The 21031-nt window shown below is 32.2% G+C and overlaps 1 protein-coding gene across 3 annotated transcripts in view; it reads right to left on the reverse strand.

The window, feature by feature from the left end:
• The window catches only part of LRRIQ1 (leucine rich repeats and IQ motif containing 1), a 230869-nt gene that overhangs the window by 155494 nt on the left and 54344 nt on the right, over window positions 1-21031 (reverse strand). For all 3 annotated transcript variants that reach the window (XM_086712713.1, XM_086712712.1, XM_086712711.1), the window contains exons 11-14: window positions 16659-16852; window positions 16005-16132; window positions 11056-11129; window positions 2174-2267 (exon numbers count right to left, since the gene is read on the reverse strand). In XM_086712713.1, coding sequence (XP_086568839.1) covers window positions 2174-2267; window positions 11056-11129; window positions 16005-16132; window positions 16659-16852 — 490 coding nt within the window. The remainder of the gene's footprint in view (window positions 1-2173; window positions 2268-11055; window positions 11130-16004; window positions 16133-16658; window positions 16853-21031) is intronic.

Here is a 21031-nt window from a genome sequence, read left to right on the forward strand (position 1 = left end):
ATAAGCCATACAGAGAAAGACAGATACCATATGGTTTCACTCTTATGTGGATCCTGAGAAACTTAAGAGAAACCCATGGGGGAGGGGAACAAAAAAAAAAAAAAAAGAGGTTAGAGTGGGAGAGAGCCAAAGCATAAGAGACTGTTGAGAACTGAGAACAAACTAAGGGTTGATGGGGGGTGGGAGGGAGGTGAGGGTGGGTGATGGGTATTGAGGAGGGCACCTTTTGGGATGAGCACTGGGTGTTGTATGGAAACCAATTTGACAATAAATTTCATATATAAATAAAAAAAAAATAAAAAATAAAAAAATAAAAAAAATAAAAAAATAAAAGCATCTCCCTAATTTAACATAACTGTTACATGTCAGAAAAAAAAATAGATGTTATCTAAAAAAAACGAACAAAATTAAGAAATCAACAGTATAAAATTTAAGACGTCCAGAATACCACCAAAATGATGAAGCATGCAAGAAGCAGGGAAATACGACCCAAAATTGGGGTGAAAGTCAATAAAAATAGGCCCCAAAATGACATGGATGATGAAACTAGCAGATAAGGATTTTAAAACAGCTATTATAAATATTCTCCATATGTTCAAGATGATTCAGGAAAACATCATGAGTATGATTAGGAGAGAAACTGCAAATGTTAAAATAATAAATGAAACTTCTAGGATAAAAACCACAGTATCTGAACTCTGAACTGATTAATTCTGGACTTTAATATCAAAATAGATATATAAGAAGAAAATATCAGAGAACTTGAAGATATAGCAATAACTGTTAAGAGTGAAGTACAAACAGAAAAAAGTATTATATATATATATATATATATATATATATATATATATATATATGTATGTATATATACACAGACACCATGCATCATGAACAGAGCAATAGCAACTTCTAGAATATATCAAGTGGCCAAATATTGGTAAAATTGGAGTCCTAGTAGTACAAGATGGGGGGAGGCAGAAAAAAATATTTGAAAAAATAATGGCCAAAAAATTTCTAAATTTTATGAGAACTACAAATTCATCAGATTCAAGAGGTTCAACAGATCTCATGCACACGCACACAAGCAGGGGAGGGGCAGAGAGAGAGAATCTTAAGCACGCTCCACACTGAGCATGGAGCCCCACACAGGGCTTGATCTTACAACCCTGAGATCATGACCTGAGCCAAAATTAAGAGTCAAACTCTTAACTGACTGAGCCACCCAGAGGCCCTGATTCAATAGCTCTTAAGAAAAATAATCTACATAAAACCACAGCAAAATACATTATAATCAAATTGCTGAAAACCATGATAGAAAAATCTTAGAAATCTCCAGAGAGAATGTTGGCAGACTTCTCATCAGAAAAAAATGAAAGCCATAAGAGTGGAGAGACTTTTTTAAAGAACTGGAGGAGGTGACTGACTCCAAAGGGGCACTAGGCAATTTTTTAAGGTGATAAAAATGTTTAATGTCTTGATCGTGGTGGTTTGTACACCATACTCATACTTCTAAATAAAACTGATGAAGTTTGTCATACGAAAAGTATCTCAAAAAAGTTCATCATGAAAAAAGATGTTGGTCAGTTTTGAGGGTAATGGTATTAGCATAATATGAGAGTTTCAAATTAGAGAAACTTTTTTTATAAAAAAAAATCCATTCTAAAAAATTATAAAATATTTTTCTTCTATTAGGTCTAGGTACTGCAATATTTTAAAGAGAGGTATGAATTCACATATCTTATAATCTGTACTTTAACAGACACCAAATTTCCCTTTTAAGAAAATAAAATCAAATTACTGGGAGAAAAAAAAATAATTTTAATTAGCAAGTTATGTGATTTAGATAACTTATAAAAAGTCATTCCCAATAAAAATGTATTTTCTATGAAGACAAGACCCAAGTGAACATCATACTAAAATTGTCACATAATTAATGGTATGGATCAAAATAATCATTTTAAATTTGCATTATTTCACACATGTGCAAAAAAATTATTGTAGGTTGAAGATATTTTTAAAACTAATTTTACAAAAAATGTCTTGTTTTGAATAACTTTTAAATTATTTTTATTAACTTTTTCCAAGAAATTAATAGGCACAGAGAAATTTTCATCAAACTGTGTTTTCTGTAACTATAATAAAGTACATAATAGGGTGCAACAATGTTTCTTACCTCCAGTTTACTTCTTGAAGAAGTGGGTTTCCAGTGAGAGACAATTCGTGGAGAGAATAACATGCATTAAACCACTTAATGGCACTTGTAAGATCTACAGAAAATAAAAAATAAAAACCATTATGAAAGGTAATACAGAGAAAGAACAATAATCATTTATAAATGACCATTTATTTATTGATTAGGTAATAAAGGAAAGCAACAAAAATATTTATTCTGCAGAATACAGTGTGCTTTTAAAAAGACGCTGTATTAAGAATACAGACTCCACTATTAGAATATATATTTTTCCCACAATTGCTTTGTGATTCAGGCTCATACCTCTTACTGGGTGAGGGTTAAATGAGATCATGTGTATAAAGAATTTAGAACAGTTTGTGCCAGATTGTTATCACGAAATCTAAAGAAGTTAAATCTAAAGTAATAAGTGGTAAAATTGAACACATACCTAAAGAGAATTATGTGAACTTTTTTTACTTTCAAAAGTAAGAAGAGTAAGTCAATCCAGGGTATATTACAGAAGAATTTATATAAAATTGCTCTCCCACAGATAATCAGAAAACTGGACAATACATATGAAGTACCTGTTTTTAAGCCTGCCTCTCAGAGATGGGAAACATATATGGTGCATCTACACTCACAGTGGTTTCCCATTTGAAAGCAGCTTACCACTTCAGAACAGTAGAGACCAAATGAAGAAGCTCTTTTGCTGAGTGAGGAGGCAAAGATTAGAACTGAAGTTGGAATTCATGATGAAAAGTACTGAGAAGAAGCTATGTATATATACATGTTATAGGGAGGAACCGGGGGAAAGAAGTCTATGTGAGAATTCACCACAGGTCTGTGGGCAAGTACACGGTGTCACACACACAGGGAAAGACTGAAAAACCTAGCAGAGATCACCAGCTGTAAGGCTAAGAGCTGCATGATGACACTAAGTGCATGCATCAGTGAAAGACACTGGAGTCTCAGCCCAGCCAAAATGAGACCTAACTGAGAATCTCAGAGAGTGTGCACTAGGAGTGAACACAATGCCTTGGGGTAGGGGCATGCACTAAGAGTTGAAAACTAAAATGGCTTGTCCTAAAAGAGAATGAAATTAAAGCAGAAAAAAAAATATATCCATAAATGCTTTAACCGCCTACCGCAACTGAAGTTAACTCCCTTTAAAAGGAAGGCAACAATATGCAGACTCACTAAACTGGATTATGTAAAATGTCCACCATATAGTTAAAAATTACTAGACATATCAGACAAAACAGACTTTACTTCAGATAAAACACACTTTTTTTACAAAATTTTTTAATGTTTATTTATTTTTGAGAGAGACAGAGAGACAGAGCTCGAGGGGAAGGGCCAGATAGAGAGGGAGACATAGAATCTGAAGCAGCTCCCAGCGCCGAGCTGTCAGCACAGAGCCCGATGAGGGGCTAGAACTCACAAACCGTGAGATCGTGACTTGAGCTGAAGTTGGATGCTTAACTGACTAAGCTACCCAGGCACGCCTAGATAAAACACACTTTAAAACAGAGAATGTAATGAGAGACAAAGAAGAGTGTTACATAATGATAAAAAGGGTCAATCCAACATGAGGATGCAACATTGTAAATATTTATGTGGCCAACACAAAAACACCTACATGCTTAAAGCAAATATTGACAGCCTTAAAGAGAGAAATAGACAGCAACACAATAATCATAGAGGACTTTAATATTCCACTTACATCAAAGAATCGATTATCCAGATAGAAAATCAAAAAGGAAACATCAGCCTTAAACAACATGTTAGACCAGATGGACTTGACAAATGTTTATAGAACATTCCACTCAAAAGCAACAGAATACACATTCTTCTCAAGTGCACATGAAACACTTTCCAAGACAGATTATATGTTAGGCAATGAAACAAGTCTTAATAAATTTAAGAGGACTGAAACCATATCAAGCACCTTTTCTGACACGATGATATGGAACTAGAAATTTATCACAAGAATAAAATGAAATTCACAAATATGTGGAGATTAAACATCATGCTACAGGGCGCTTGGGTAGCTCACTTGGTTGAGTAGCTGACTTCGGCTCAGGTCATCATCTCACGGCTCAAAGGCTCATGGGTTGGAGCCCCACATCAGGCTCTGTGCTGACACGTCAGGACCTGGAGCCTGCTTCCAATTCTGTGTCTCCCTCACCCTCTGCCCTTCCCTTGCTTGTGTTCTATCTCTCTCTCTCTCAAAAATAAATAAACATTAAAAAATTAAAAAAAATAAATAAACATCCTGCTACTCAACAACCAATGTTTCAAAGAGGAAATCAAGAGAAATTTAAAAAATACCTTGAGACAAATTAAAATGGAAATGTAACTTACTAAAATTTATGGGATACAGCAAAAGCAGTTTGAAGAGGGAAGATAAAATGGATAAATGCTACCGCAAAAAATAAGAAAAGTCTCAAATAAACAACATAACTTTACACCCCAAGGCACCAGAAAAAGAAGGAAGGTCAAGGTTATTAGAAGGAAGAAAATAACAAAGATTGGAGCAAAAATAAATGAAATAAAAAACAGACAATAGAAAAGATCAATACAACTAAGAGCTGATTCTTTGAAAAGATAAACAAAATTGGCAAACCTTTAGCTGGACTCACTAGAAGGAGGAGGACTCAAATAAATAGAATCAAAAATCAAAGAAATGTTACAACTGATACCACAGAAATACAAAGGATCATAACAGACTACTAGGAACAATTATATGCCAACAAACTGGGACAATCTAAAAGAAATGGATACATTCCTAAAAACATACAACCCACCAAGACTGAATCATCATGAATTAGAAAATCTGAACAGATCAATTCCTAGTAAGATGACTGAATCAGTAATCAAAAACCTCCCAACGAACAAAAGTCCAAGATCCAACAGCTTCACTGGTGAATTCTATAAAACATTCACAAAAGAATACATACTAATCCTTCTTAATGTCTTACAAAGACTAGAAGAGCAGGGAATTCTTCCAAACTCATTTTATGAAGCTAGCATTACCCTGATACCAAAATTAGACAAGAGCACCACAGGAAAATCATAAGCCAATATTCCTGATAAACATAGATATGAAAAATTCTCAGCAAAATATTATCAAACTCATAATAGCAAACTAAATTATCAATAATATATTAAAAACTAATATATCATGATCAGGTGAGATTTATCGACAATCACCAGTCAAGGTAACATACCACATCAACAAAATGAAGGATAAAATCATATGATCATCTCAAAGGATGCAGAAAAAGCACTTGACAAAATTCAATATCCACTTATAATACAAATGCTCAAAAAGTGGGTATAGAAGGAATGTACCCGAACATAATAAAGACCATATAGAATAACCCCACAGCTAACATCATTCTTAATGGTGAAAAGATGAAGCTTTTCCTCTAAGATCAGGAATAAGACACAGATGCCCACTCTCACAACTTTATTCTACATAGTTTTGGAAGTCCTAGCTAGAGCAACTATTCAGGAAAATAAAATAAAAGGCATCCAAATTGGAAAGGAAGGAGTAAATCTGAAGCTATTTGATGACATGATGACATGACATGATGACATGATATATATATAGAAAACCCTTAAGACTTGATCAAAAAACTGTTAGATCTAATAAACAAATTCACTAATGTTGCAGGATGCACAATCAATACACAAAGACCTGTTGGGTTTCTTTACAGTAGTAATAGGGCATCAGAAAAAGAAATTAAGAACACAATCCGTTTATAATTCCATGAAAAGAATAAAATACCTAGAAATAAACTTAACCAAAGTGGTGAAAGATCTATATATGGAAAACTGTAAGACACTAATGAAAGAATCAAGGAAGAACAAATAAATAGAAAGACATGCCACGCAATAGGCCAGAAGAAGTAATACTGTTAAAATGTCCATAACACCCAAAGCAATACACAGGTTCAATGCATTCCCTATCAAAATCCCACTGGCATTTTTCACAGACATAAAACAACAATCCTAAAATTTATATTGAACCACAAAAGACCCTGAATACCCAAAGTAATTTTTTTAAGATTATTTAGTTATTTTGAGAGAGAGAGAGAGAAGGGGGTGGGCAGAAAGAGGGAAAGAGAGAATCCCTAGCAGGCTCTGTGCTGTCAGTGCAGAGCCCAATGCAGGGGCTGGCTCAATGTCACCAGCTATGAGAACATCATGACCTGAGCCAAGATCAAGAGTCAAACACATAACTGACTGAGCCATCTAGGTGCCCCAACAATCTTTTTCTTTTTAAGTTTATTTATTTATTTTGAAAGAGAGAGAGAGAGAGAGAGAGAGAGAGAGAGAGTACAAGTAAGTGGAGGAGGGTAGAAAGAGAAGGAGAGAGAGAGAAAACCAAGTAGGCTCCACATTGAGCATGGAGCCCAACACAAGGCTCGATCCCACGACTGTGAGTTCATGACCTGAGCCATGATTCCCCCCAACCACCCAAAGCAATCTTGAGAAAGAATGAAGTTGGAGGCATCATGCTCCTTTATTTCAAACTATATTACAAATCTACAGCAACTAAAATTCAGTATAGTATTGGAATAAAAACAGACATACAGATCAACAGAAGAGAGACTCCAGAAATAACCCTACCCATATATGTTTAATTAACTTATGACAAAGGAGCCAAGAATATACATTGGGGAAAGGACAGTCTCTTCAATAAGTGATGTTGGGAAAACTGGACAGTCATATTCAAAGAATGAATTGATTATTGTCTTACACCATACACAAAAATTATCTCAAAATGGATTGAAGACTTAAACATAAGACCTGAAACCATAAATGTCCTAGAAGAAAACATAGGTGGTAAACTCCTTGACATGGGTCTTGGTGATGATGTTTTTAATCTAACACCAAAACAAAATGCAATTAAAGCAAAATAAACAAGTGGAACCATATCAAATTAAAAGCTTCTGAACAGCAAAGGAAACCTAGCCAAAATGAAAAGGCAACCTATTGAATGGGATAAAATACTTGCAAATTACATGTCTGATAATTATCTAATATCCAAAATTAATACAGAACTCATACAACTCAATGGCAAAAAACCCTAATCTGATTAAAAAATGGGCAGATGATCTGAATAGACATTTTTTCAAAGATGGCAAAATGATAGCCACCTATGAAAAGATGAAAAGATATGAAAAGATATGAAAAGATGCTCAACATCATTAATTATAAGCGAAATACAAATCCCAATCACAATGGGATCTCACCTCACATCTGTTAAAACAGCTATTACCAAAAATATAAGAAATAACCAGTGTTGCAAGGATGTGGAGAGAAGGGAACCGTCTCACACTGTAAATGTGTGAATGTAAATGGTGCAACTGCTATAAAAAACAGTATAGAGTTCCTCAAAAAAAGTAAAAAAAAGAACTATGTTATGATACAGCAATTCTACTTCAGGATATTTTATTTTTTAAAAATAACCCACTAACTTGAAAAGATACATGCACCCCATGCACCCCTATGTTCATTACAACATTATTTGCAATAGTGAAGGTATGTACCCAGCCTAAGCGTCCAATGATGCATGAATGGATAAAATAATTGTGGTATATAGATCTACAATGGACTATTATTCAGCCATAAAAAAAATGGAATCTTCTCCTTTGTGACAACATGAATGGACCTCAAGGGCATTAAGCTAAGTGGAATAAGTCAGAAAAAGACAAATGACATATGATCTCTCTCATATGTGGAATCTAAAACAAAAACGAAAACACAAAACAAACAAACAAAAAAGGCTCAGACCCAGGGTGGGGGTGGAAGAAAGGGATGAATTCTTTTTTTGTTTGTTTAAATAAATTGAAAAAAAAAAATCCTTTGAAAGATACATGTTTATCATGTAAATTCCTGTCACCTCCAAAATCAAAGGATAACATTTTAGCACCAAAAAGAACTGTTTAGAGAAAGACGAGTCTGTAGGATCAGAATTTGGAAGAAAAGTTCTAGTTCTAGTTCACACTGTATATCCCAGTTATATAGGAATTACCACATATTCTTGCAACCATATAGCCTTTGCCATGATACTCGACATATCTATTCATACTCTCTGGAACTGTTCTATGTATATAACTGTACAGATCTGTTTGAACGATTTATTGTTTTAGTCATTTCAAAGTTTTCCCAGTGATCGGCTCACAGAGCTGAAGTTGCCCTTGGTAATATGGCTGTTTTTGTTCTCTAATATATTAAGTTTCTCATTTTCAAAACTACCACCTCCATCACCTGAGTGGACTGTTGCTCTGTGGAAGCTAATTTTGTCCAGAGAGAAAAGGAAAGGCCTTGAGAAAAGAAGCCTTTGGGACCCAGAAGCCTGATCTGTGAAGAACATCTGGGGGCCAAGGCTGCACTACCATGATAGGAAGGAGATGGGGGTGTAGTTCAAGCCAAGGTCAGAGACAACTCCACTCTTCATCTGATTGTATACGCACAGAATACCTTTATTGTACACTGAACAGCTAGTAACTTTGGTTGCTGCTGGGGAAGCAAGGCTAAAGAGACTTCTCCTCAACTCCTTTTTTTTAGCATCTTGATCCATATGTTGCTTTTCTCAAATTTTCAATTAAATAAAACACCTCATAAAAAATTACTAAATACATAAGGAAATAGTAAATATTATTTATCATTAGATCAGTTAATAAAGAAAAGCAGTTAATAGAAACTCATCCCAAAGTCAAAGGTAAATCAAAATTTTTGACACACCAAAGTAATTCAATGATGAAAAAAGGTTGATTAACAAACGTTGATGGAACAACTGGATTTCCATATTAAAAACTAAATTCATCTTCTACTTTGTATCATTCATAAAAAATAATTTGATATGGATCATAGACCTAAAGGTAAAAACTGAGAGTACAAAATTTCTATAAGAAAGCAAGAAAGTATATAAAATCATCTTCTCAAACTGGAGGCAGAAAAATATTACACGGACATAGAAAACAATAACTATTAAAAATAATAAATTAAATTTCATCAAAATTTAAGACTTCTCCTCACCTGAAAATATCATTAATAAAAATTCATAGTTAAAAGACCAGGAGAAAATATTACAAAATATATATCTGACAAAGAATTATAACCAGAATATATAAAAAGCTTACACATAAGAAAAAGGCAAATAACCAAATTTTAAAAATGCTGAGACATTCGAATGGACACAAAAGAATATACAAAATAATCAATCAATGAATGAATGAAAAAAGCCTTAATATCATTATTATCATGGAAATGTAAACTAAAACCATAATGAGATAACACAATGAAATATTAAAGATCCTCCAGAATGGAGCAGTTGAAAATCCAGTATATTACTGATGTAAAATGTTACAACTACTTTGGCAAACAGTTTTTTTCAGTTTCTTCTAAAGAGAAACATACACATACTATATTATCCAGCAATTACACTCTGATATACTTATCCCACAGAAATGAAAACATATGTCTACAGAAAGATTTATATAAGAATTTCCCCAGGAAATTCTATAATAATCATGGTAGCCCCAAACCACAAATTATTAAAATATCAATCAACAGGAAAATGGACAAAGTATGATACATTCATACAATAGCCTACACTTCAGCCAAAGGAAAAAAAAAAAAAAAGAAAGAAAGAACAGACCACGGATATGGTGGAATGTCACATGAATGTTAAGAAAGCTGGAGGCAAAAGAGAACATACTGTTTGAGGACATTAATATATAGGATAGTCAAGTTAACCTTTATGGTGTCAAATTCAGAAATATTGTTGTCTCCGTGAGGGGAATGGGGATGGGGAAATTTGAGGAGGTATTAATCAACTACATCAGTTGATCATTCTTTAATGAATTTTTAATTGGTGTTTGCTTTATAAATGTTAGGAGCCAACAAATTAGACAAATTTGTTTACTTATCTTCATTAGGTTATATTTTTCATAGGTAAAAGATACATGAATTTCAAATAAAAATACAATTGTGATATTTTCCAGATCTATCAGAAAGATACAGGAATTATGATTTTAAAAGTGGAAGGAAATTTAATTGAATGATTTCACCATGCCTTTGAAGGAATTCAGAAATTTCCACACAAATATACCACTCTAGCATATTGACTATTTTGAGTTAAAGGCATTTAAAACACATCAGATGCAAGTATACTGTGACCTTCCTTCATTTCCTTAGAAGAGATGAAATTCCTAAATTAAAGATATCCTCCCTATACTAAAAGAAACACTTTTTTTTTTTAAGTTTATTTATTTTGAGAGACAGACAAAGCACAAGTCAGGGAGGGGCAGAGCGAGAGGGAGGGAGAGAGAGAAAGAGAGAGAGAAAGAGAGAGAGAGAGAGAGAGAGAGAAAGAGAGAGAATCCCAAACAGCCTCCACACAGTCAGCACAGAGCCCAATGTGAGCTCAAACTCATGAAACTGTGAGATCATGAGCTAAGCTGAAGTCAGACACTTAACCGAACGAGCCACCCAGGTGCTCCTAAAAGAGACATTCTTATCAAGAGGATAGGAGGGAGAAGCCAAGAGAAATGCCTACAACCAAACCTTTAAAAAACAGCAGCAACAACAACAACAACAACAACAACAACAACAACAACAAAAAACATTACAAGTTGTATCCTTTGCTTCCAAATCTGTCTTGTGTCAGTTTAATTCTTAGGCCTACCCTAAAATCGTAAAAGGATACAGGAGAAATTTTTCCTCCTCTACACCTTATTGCATAGATATGTTATTTGTAAATACCATTAACACATCTATCCAAAACCATTCCTTACCACATTTAGAAAAGAAACTCAAAAGCTTATTATGTACTTTTTAGAAATTATATATTATTCTAAACTTACCAGAAAGACAATTGTTGCTGACATCTAGTTTTTCCAAAGAAACAAAATGAAAAAGCGGTATGATTTTTGTCAAGCTGAAAACAAAGAAATAGAATTCATAAAAATTTTAAATTGGAATGTCCTTATTATGACATAACCACATAATAACGTATTAATATAACACAATTATGTGATAATATGCAATTGTATATGATTATATATACATATATCATTATATATTTGTACAATAAAATGCAATTATAATAACATTAAGAGTGCTAATTAAAAATGTAGTAATCATAAAATTCTAAGTATTTATTCTATAATAGAACATTTGTATTCATTTTTAAGAGAAAACACCATGTATTATCAAGTTCGATGACAAATATCATGGATTTTAATGTGTACATGTTATTTAAATAAAAATAAGTGAACTTTTTTATTATTGTTTTTGTTTGGTTTTTGTATAAAGCCAAATTTACAGAGAATTTATATTACAGATATATTTTGTCCTGGCTCAAACACATAACTTAAACCATGAAGAGGTTAAAAATGTAAAAAATATTTGTTTTCACTTTTCAACAGCATAACAGATTAGAGTTACTAGTTTTGTTTTTAATTAATTTTGTTTGTTTGTTTTCCAGATCAAAAGTATTATAAGTATTGCAATTATCCAAAGTTACACTAAGGTTATTTCTAAACTAGAAATATGCATCTAAGCAACATTATAATAGAAAATGTTTTATACAGATAGAATGAACCTAAATTTGGCAGAAATATGCAAACACTTAAATTAATAATCATTATTAAGGCATGCATATTCAAATTCTAGCAATAATGAATTTTCCTCCTGCATCTAAAAATTTCTGTCATTTTCTAAGATATAGTTGTCAGTAAGAACCCAAATTCAGGCCAGGAACATAAGTGATATTCAAAATATTCACATCACTGGAAACAAAAGCCATGAAGAGAAAATTAATTTAGTTTGATTTGCATTTCCAACTAAGACAAGTCTACAGTTTAGTCTGTAACACAAAACCACATTACCATAGCTATTTAGAAATAAAAATTAAGCCAGCTTTTCTAAATCTTTAAACAACAGAAAAATTCCTTTGCTTGAAATATATTCTCATTACAAACACAAGTCTCCTGAACTAATCTTCCGTATAAATGTCAGAACTCCGTAACAGTTCAAAATATGCCTCAACTAACAGAATATTTCTGGTACAAAAGAAAAAAAAGTACGCATTAATTTCCACTTCTTTTCTTTTCTTGTTTTTTATACTGTCCTTCCAGTTGTCCTGTCAGACATTTTTACATCTTTATTTCTACTATCTCCTTGTCATGAAAAAAAATCTATTATTCTAAGGTCAGAATCTTATAGAATAATACTGTGACTAGAAGCCTCATGGGGTCTGGCACAAAACTAACCCTTGTACTGACCTTGACTCCTTTCTTGTACTATCCTGTTCTGCATTAGCAGAGAGACAGAAGATACTACCGATGAAAAAACAGACTAAATAATGAGACTGGAAAAAGTTCTCTCTGACTGTAGCTAAACCTAAATACAATATTACTATTTATGTTAAGCCTATACAACACCACTTCTTACATACAATTTCCAGGAGGAAAGAAAATCCAAGATAATAAAAGAGTGATAAAATGTTGGCCATTACATTTATATATACACTTCATTATTTGTACATATATTCCTAAATAGTCAAATTTATGAAATGTCACATGTACAATGAAAAGGAAGGAAGGAAGGAAGGAAGGAAGGAAGGAAGGAAGGAAGGAAGGAAGGAAGGAAGGAAGGAAGGAAGAAGAGAAGGAAGGGAGGAGGGAGGGAGGAAGGAAGGAAGGAAGGAAGGAAGGAAGGAAGGAAGGAAGGAAGGGAGGAAGGAAAGAAGGAAGGGAGGAAGGGAGGGAGGGAAAACAACCTAAAACTTTGTTGCTACATAATTAGTGGATTTAAATCCTAGTTTTATGATTCTCCTACTCAGCATGTTTTGGATCATTATCATTACAAGCAGGAAGTTTAAGTTCCTCAATATAATTCTAATGAATGTATTTATCAACAAGAAAATTCTTACTTGTTTGGTACCTTTAATAAATTTCTACTACTAAATCTTTGTTCTTCTACTAAAAGGGTTTTGAAAGATTAACAGATAATGAGTTTTCTTCTTTTTTTTCAGACTATTTCATGTTTTTAACCAGTAAGTTATATGGTAAAGTGTAGGTAACATATAGGTTATATGAAGACTTCCAGTAAAATAACCAATAAAGTCTTAGAATTAAAAATAAAATTCTCTTTTCAAAAATCAATGCAAGTAAAGAAATATTTGGTTTGACTATTTTTATAATATTAAAACTTTATCTTTTCAGATAACCATGCTTTTAGAATTCTGTTCTTTTTCTTTTTTAAAAGTTTTAATCAAGAAAACTGATTATTCATTCACCTTTATGACTATTCATTAGGATGGTAGAAACCTAATAGTGGAATTCTTTTTTCAAACTTCTAGAACTTTTCCTTTTACTGACATTCTGTGTATATTTTTTCCAAGAAAATTCAAACCAGAAAGACAAAGGACATTAGTGAAAACCTAATACCATTTGACCTTGTCACATTAGCCCTGGGCATAAAAAAGATATAAATTTCAAAGACGACAAAAAGCAAAAGATTTGTACAATGAGCAGCCAATGGGTAATAGTTTCCACTTTCTGCTCCTACTTAGAGTCTCACTGGAAGTAGAAAGACTTATGAAGCCGGAGTCTTCCAGTTAGGACTCCGCTGAGTCAAACTTAAAACAGTCATATGTTCTAATGAAAATTTAAAACAGAAGTCAAGATGAAACATGTATTTCAAACAATATGTACTAAGTATCATTCCTTATTGTATTTCATTTGTTGGGGGGGAAAAGCATATGGACACATAATTTCTTCCTTGTGGTGAAAATATCAAAAATTAAGAGAAAAATATTTACAATTTAAAAGACACACCAATCACAAATCCAAATATCGCATTTATAAAACTCTTCTCAGATTTGCAAAATATATTGACATACATTTTCCTTTTAGATCATCATTAGAATCCCATGAAACAGGTAAGGTAGGTATTACTACCTCTTTTATATGTAAAAAAACTCAGGCTCAGGCAGTAAGAAGAGAATTGCTCAAGGTCAACTGACAGGTAAGTTGTAGGTTCAGAATTCAAACCCAGATTGGCTGCCCTTGAGTCCATTTCTGTCAGTCACATCCCTGATGTCTTTAGGCCTTTTCCCTTTGTCCTTTCAGAAATGGTAGATGAAATGTGCAAAGAACTTTGAGAGAGTCATAAAGAATATATTCAAATATGTGACAGTATTAAAAAATTCAAAAGAACATATTTATATAATAAATTTACTTATTTTTATATAGTTAAGTTCAAAAGATTAAGTTCTTTTATTGTTAAGAGTTTTTTGATGCTAAGAACATATATTACTCAGTTCTGTGTCCCCCAGAATAGCAAACACCACCACCAAATGTTATAAGGTTAAGCAAATAAATTTATAAATAAGGATTATTTGGATTAAGTATCCCAATTATTATTATCAATTCTAAAAAACATCTAGTGATCAAGTTTATATAATTCCTAGTAATAGCAGATTGATAGGTCAAAAGTCTATCAGAAAGATTTCTTTGATAATCTAAATTGTCCAAAAAAATTAAAGGCATTATTTCTCAAAAAAGGTTATTGACTCGAATATTTTTTAAACTCATTAAATATTATTTTGCTCATTGATGTGGTTTAAGGTCCACTTCTATAAGATGTGTGAGGTATGTCAATTACTGAGTGATTTATTGCATATGTCTAAAGCACAGCTGAGCATTTCCATTGAAATTGTGTTTCTTACCTGGAAAATATTGTGAAGAGATCCAGTGAGTTTGTGGATGGCCCACATTACTTAAACAATGTTGTCTAATAGAGCTGGCTCTACCATAAATGTCCTCTTAAAACCAAGTCAACTTTCATAGAATAGAGCTGATTAAAATAATTTGAGGGAATTTTTGAATACAGATTCAGTTTTTGCTTTACCAAACAGTGGAACAGTTTAATAGGTATATGTTAAATCATTTGGGACATACATGCTCAAAGGATGAGCACTTCTGTGGCAGAGAATGTGAGAATATTTGATGATTCTTTTAGGAGAAAAATATATATGTATTAAAATCAGGCTGTACTTGTTCACTTGTTCCTCAAGAATTGTATACCTCAAAAAAGCAATTTCTTGTTAAAGGTGGTTTCTATCCCCTACTCCATGTGACTTTGATGAACAAATTAATCGTATTAGAGTGAATAGGTCTCAATGAAATATTAAGCAGAAGGAGACATACGCATATTGTACTCCTGTTTTGGTTTTAGACAGTTTTTCCCTGCAAAGATCCAGATGTTTGGTGGTTTCAAATGGATCTTCTGTGTCAGGTACCCATCTCGATTTAATGTTAAGGTATTTTTTTAAGTGTTACTTTATATCCTTAGGGAAATCGAATTTAAATCAATCTTAACAGTTACAAAAAGACATGCAAGTTGAGAGCAGATTAAAAATCATTCTTCCAGGACTTAATAAGTACCACTTGAGAGAATGAGACATCCTTCTGAATTAAATTAACTACCTCCTGCATTTTCCAAGGACTATATTCTTTACAAATATAAACAAACCTGCTCTGGGAGATTTCTACAAGTAGGTCTTTCAGAAGAAATAAAATGAGTAGGATAAGTGGCAATTAAAATTCTACTAAAATTCAAGGGTATGTCAATACACTACTTTTTCAAATCCATTAAGGTTATATTTCTAACATATATATTAATTTATTGTGATGCACTTTCACTAAATTGCTGGGAAAAACTAACAACTTTTCTACTTGTTATGAAGATCAAGCATTTACTTTAATCATTCAATGCATTTAGTGCTTAAGCAGTTTGTTTTTACCTGTTTTGAGAGATAGTCAGGTTTTGTAGTAAAGGCAACCAATATGAAGAAAGTGCTTCCACAGTTGAAATGCTATTATCATCCAAGTGCAATTCTCTTAGTAGAACATGATTCTCCAAGGATGGAAGCTATATTTAAATTTGGGTCATTAGCTAATATTCAGCAAAATATTTTGTCATTCAACAAAATTCAAAAACATAAAACCTACTAAAACTAACAACAGACATATTCTGTTAAATTCAGAGTATAATGTTATAAGAATTTTAGGATGAATTAAATGTATAAGAATTAACTTCATAATTAGAATTTGATTTTTTACACAAGTTATCTCATCATAAATTTTAATTAGAATTTCTTGATAAATTGGTCCCATTTATATACTGTTATATTTTAACTGAGTAGTTACTATTTATTTTAGTGTTCTGAAAAACTTATGTTAAATTAGATTTCTTTATAAAATATTCTATGTTGAACATTTTTTTTAAAATAGAGAGAAGTATGTAACAGTTTTAAGTAAACTGGAAATCACATATCAATAATAGGCAAAAAAATAAAGAAAAATTAATCAAACTTGCTTTTAAATGTACAGTTGATATTTCTATTAAAAGGAAAATGTTGCATTAATCACAGAAACCAATAATTCAAAGCAATTACCTCACTTAGATAATTTCCCTGTAACTTCAGTATTTGGAGTAATCCACACTTTTCAATACCTTCAACTTTAGTAAGATGATTATGTGAGCAATCCAGGTATATAATGGTAGGAGTATCACAAAGGCCTTTTGTGCTAATTAACTGATTGTGGTCCACAATTAGTTGCTGAAGATTTTTCAAAGATTCTAAACCACCTGAAAGAAAATTTTCCAAGATCACTTGCATTGTACATTCTTCCAGAATTGAAAGGAGAGCTTCCATATTTTTCTAAATAATTGCATCTTTATATTTCCCAATATTTCTAGTTACAAGTGAAGACTTAGTCCATATTCCTATGAAATGTGTGTAAGTGTAAAATGTATTATTTTTTAAACTTGTACCCAGGAGAGATATTTTTGAATGACATAGTTGTGTGCCAATTTAAAATTGAACAAAATACTAAAAAGTATACATTGACACTGAAAATTTTATTTTCAAATGACAATTGAACAAGGGAGAGAAAAAAGGACTTGTTTTTTTTTTTAAATAGTTTTTAACTCGGGGCGCCTGGGTGGCGCAGTCGGTTAAGCGTCCGGCTTCAGCCAGGTCACGATCTCATGGTCCGTGAGTTCGAGCCCCGCGTCGGGCTCTGGGCTGATGGCTCAGAGCTTGGAGCCTGTTTCCGATTCTGTGTCTCCCTCTCTCTCTGCCCCTCGCCCGTTCATGCTCTGTCTCTCTCTGTCCCAAAAATAAATAAAAAACGTTGGAAAAAAAAATTTTTAAAAATAAATAGTTTTTAACTCAATTTCAGGGTCTTTAAAGTTTGAATCCTTACTTAAGTCTGAATATATAACATTGGAATGCCATTTTCCTACCATTGACATATCTATATTAGATTCCCAAATGATGTAGGTGCAGCCATATTAACAACAATGAAATATTAACACACTCTTCAGGTATTTCAACATTGTCACAAGTGGTCCGCTTTTAACCCAGATAGAGCTCAAACTAATATGATACTATATGAAAAATACCAAAGGAGCCTTAGACTACAGCTCAGTGCTCCTAAGGAAAAAACTGAGAACGTTGTTCAAGTAAGTCATCAGGAATTAGGATTGGAAAGAAACACTGAGGAAGTCTGTAAAAGTTTCATGGAAGATATTAAAAATCTAGAAAATGTTATTTATATTGAATATTGAACTATATATGATCTCTCTATGCATCACACTATTATATGAAATAGGCAGTTTTAAAAACTGGAAGTATGGCTTATGGTCTAAAGTAAGTACAGTTAAGCAGAATGTCTTCAGTGAGTATTACACATATGGGAGTCATTGAGGCTAAACTTTGGAGAATCAAGCTTCATTGTGATTTTCTTGTCAAACCCCAAAATATTTTTTTTAATTAAATGTTGGATTAGGCATGAGTTTTCAACCAAAAAAAATTTATTTGATAATAAACTGAAAGGTAATCTTGAAAGAAACATCATTATGTATAAAAATATATCTGGAATTTATGTAATAAATTTATCCTGGAGACATTTAAAGCATTAACTCAAGGTTTGTTCTTCTGATTATACCTTGTAATTTCTAGAAAGAAAGGGCAGAAAGACTGCTTATATCAAAATGGAGAAATAAAAGGAAAAATCAAGTAACATTACCAAGATTTCACAAGAAAGCTTAGTCTGTATCATATTTTAAAAATATATCTAATATCAATATGTAATATATAAAATTCAGAATTATGATAAATATTATACAAATATTTCAGAGATATATTTTAAGAAAAACTATATATCAAAATTTCAGTATTTCTAATAGTTTGAGTCAAAATAATTTGATATTATGCATGATTATTTCTTATGAAAAGTAATATATTTTTATGCTAAAGAGTAAATTTTCTTATAATGATAAATAAATTTTATATCTAAGAAAAGCAGGAAAATGCATAGAAGACCTATAGAAGAGAGAGAATGAAATTTAAATGTAGGCAGTAATCTTGCATTTTTAACTGCTTATCTAGGATTATATGTACTGGTATTTTCTTGTAATGTAAAATAGCAAGCATAACTTAGAAAAATTGTCATCTGTTGTTGTTCAAGGAGTGAATTGTTCTGCCCTATAAGAAATGACTAACCATTTAAATAACAGACCAATTATATATTATTAATTCTAAGGTATTAGAAATAGCATATTACATATTCTAATAATTATATATTCGTTAAAATGTAATTTAAAGTTTGCTGAAATAGAAAATACTTTGGAATTTAGTATGTCTTATGATCACTTCTAAAGAATATCAGTAAACCCACTGAAGTAGTTTAAAGGTATTCAAGGCAGAAGGAAATGCTAATAAAAATTTGTAATTGTGTAAAATAAAATTTCCTTTATCAAACATTTACACATGTTAAGCAATCTACTTCCATAAGCTTAATATTTTTAAAAGCCATGCACATTGCTCTTAAGCTTTTCAGAGCTATTCAGAAATAGAATCTTCCATTAAATCATTTAGAGTTGGGAATGCATTTGTAAAACTTTTCAAAGGTCACACAAGAAGAGAACCAAGAATGAAACATTAGTCATACACTGAGTAAAGCTAAAGGATTTGGCAGAAGCAGCCTAAAAGAAATAGGAAATAGCAGACAAAGCAGCAGAATAATTGGGAAAGAACAAGAGGAAAAAGCAAACGGAATTCTGTGATGATGACAGTGGTTACTAAAAATAAAAAATAAAATAATATACATTTTACAATTATGAAAGGCATTTTTATTCACAGGAAATTATATATGGCCAATAGTGTGAACAGGAGTATGGAGAGGCCACTGTCTTGGCAGTCATGAAGTAGCTAAAGACTTTTGTTAGAGGCAACAGTAACATAATCAAGATGGAAGTCACAGTGCAGTAGAAGTGGGGGCAAGGAGTATAGACCGTTTTTTTGATACTTGATTATGGAGAGAAGGTCATCTAAAGTGCTCAAAATGGCCCACAAAACCCTATATTTGAACTCATCCTCTACTACTATCCCATTATCTTGGTTCATTCTACCATGTTAACCTCATTGCTGTTCCTCAAACATGCTACACACACTTCCACCTTAGGGCTGTCTGTATATGTAAAAAGCAATATGAGAGTGTGAACATGTTAGGCTAGGAAGAATTAAGTAATGCCCACCAACTAATTTCAAACATTAAGACACCATGATTTTTAGCCAGTACACAAAGAAGGTATAATGAGTCCATTCAATAATCTGTTTGAGATTCCAATCTAGTGGAATTACCATGATTTCACGCCTCCGATACCGAGGAATATTTGACAGAGCATTTGCACTTCTATGAATCCATTACATAGTAATACACACACAACTACAAAGTAAAATGTAGAGAAACTCCTTTCCATACTATTTAAAACAAAGAAATGGAGATAAGTTAAATGTCTATCAGTAAGGGAATAGTTAAATAAATTATGGAGTATCTAAAAATGAATACACCTAATCTTCAATATGAAGTAGTCTGACATAGAAGGATGTCCATGATCTATTACTATATGTAAAACCTAATTTGTATACATAGGCTTTTAGCCATTTGAGTGAGTATATTGGAATTTAAATCTATACATCTATATTGGTATTGCAAAAATATCTTAATTGATTCATAAACAATTATGAGCCATGGTTACTCTTACAAAATAAAAAAAAAAAAGAAGGCTTAAACAGAGAATGTTTTATTGCTTACATTATATAATTCTCTATTTTTAAAAAATGCTTAAATGAGAATGCACTTCTTGCATAACAGATTTAAAAACAATCTATTTGGGGGAAAAAACTCAGAGCAAGTATTGAATAGAACTGTTACTTTGTATTTAATCCTGACTACCACCACTACCAACAATGATTGTTTAACTGAAGAAAACCTTGGAAAACCTGATCTGCTATTCATTAAAAGGGCTTGCTATAGAGCCAAACAGGGGAACTCTGTACTTAGATAAAAGGACATACCTCTTCGACTTTAAGATAAAAGTTTTAAAGGAAATGCAATGAAACAGTAGACAGAGACTGGGTAAGATCTCTATAGCACTGGCCTAAATATAACTGTGAGGGAGGATGCGTATATGAATATATATATACATATGTGTATATATACGTATATATATGTATATATATGTGTTATGCATACGTGTATATACATGTATATATATATGTGTATATATATGTATATATATAGCCTAAAACTTAGTTTAATGACAAAAAAAAGGAAATCATTTTAAAAAAATATGTGAATTATGTGGAACTGAGGCATGCCAACAAACAAGTGCATGAGCTCAGAAGATCTTTCAGCCTCATTGAGCCTTGAGATGACAGCAGTTCTGGTTGGCAACTTGACAGCAACCTCTTGAGAG

The sequence above is a fragment of the Puma concolor genome, chromosome B4, assembly GCF_028749965.1.
Source record: "Puma concolor isolate L17-30 chromosome B4, mPumCon1.1.hap2, whole genome shotgun sequence".
In the NCBI taxonomy this organism is placed as follows: domain Eukaryota; kingdom Metazoa; phylum Chordata; class Mammalia; order Carnivora; family Felidae; genus Puma; species Puma concolor.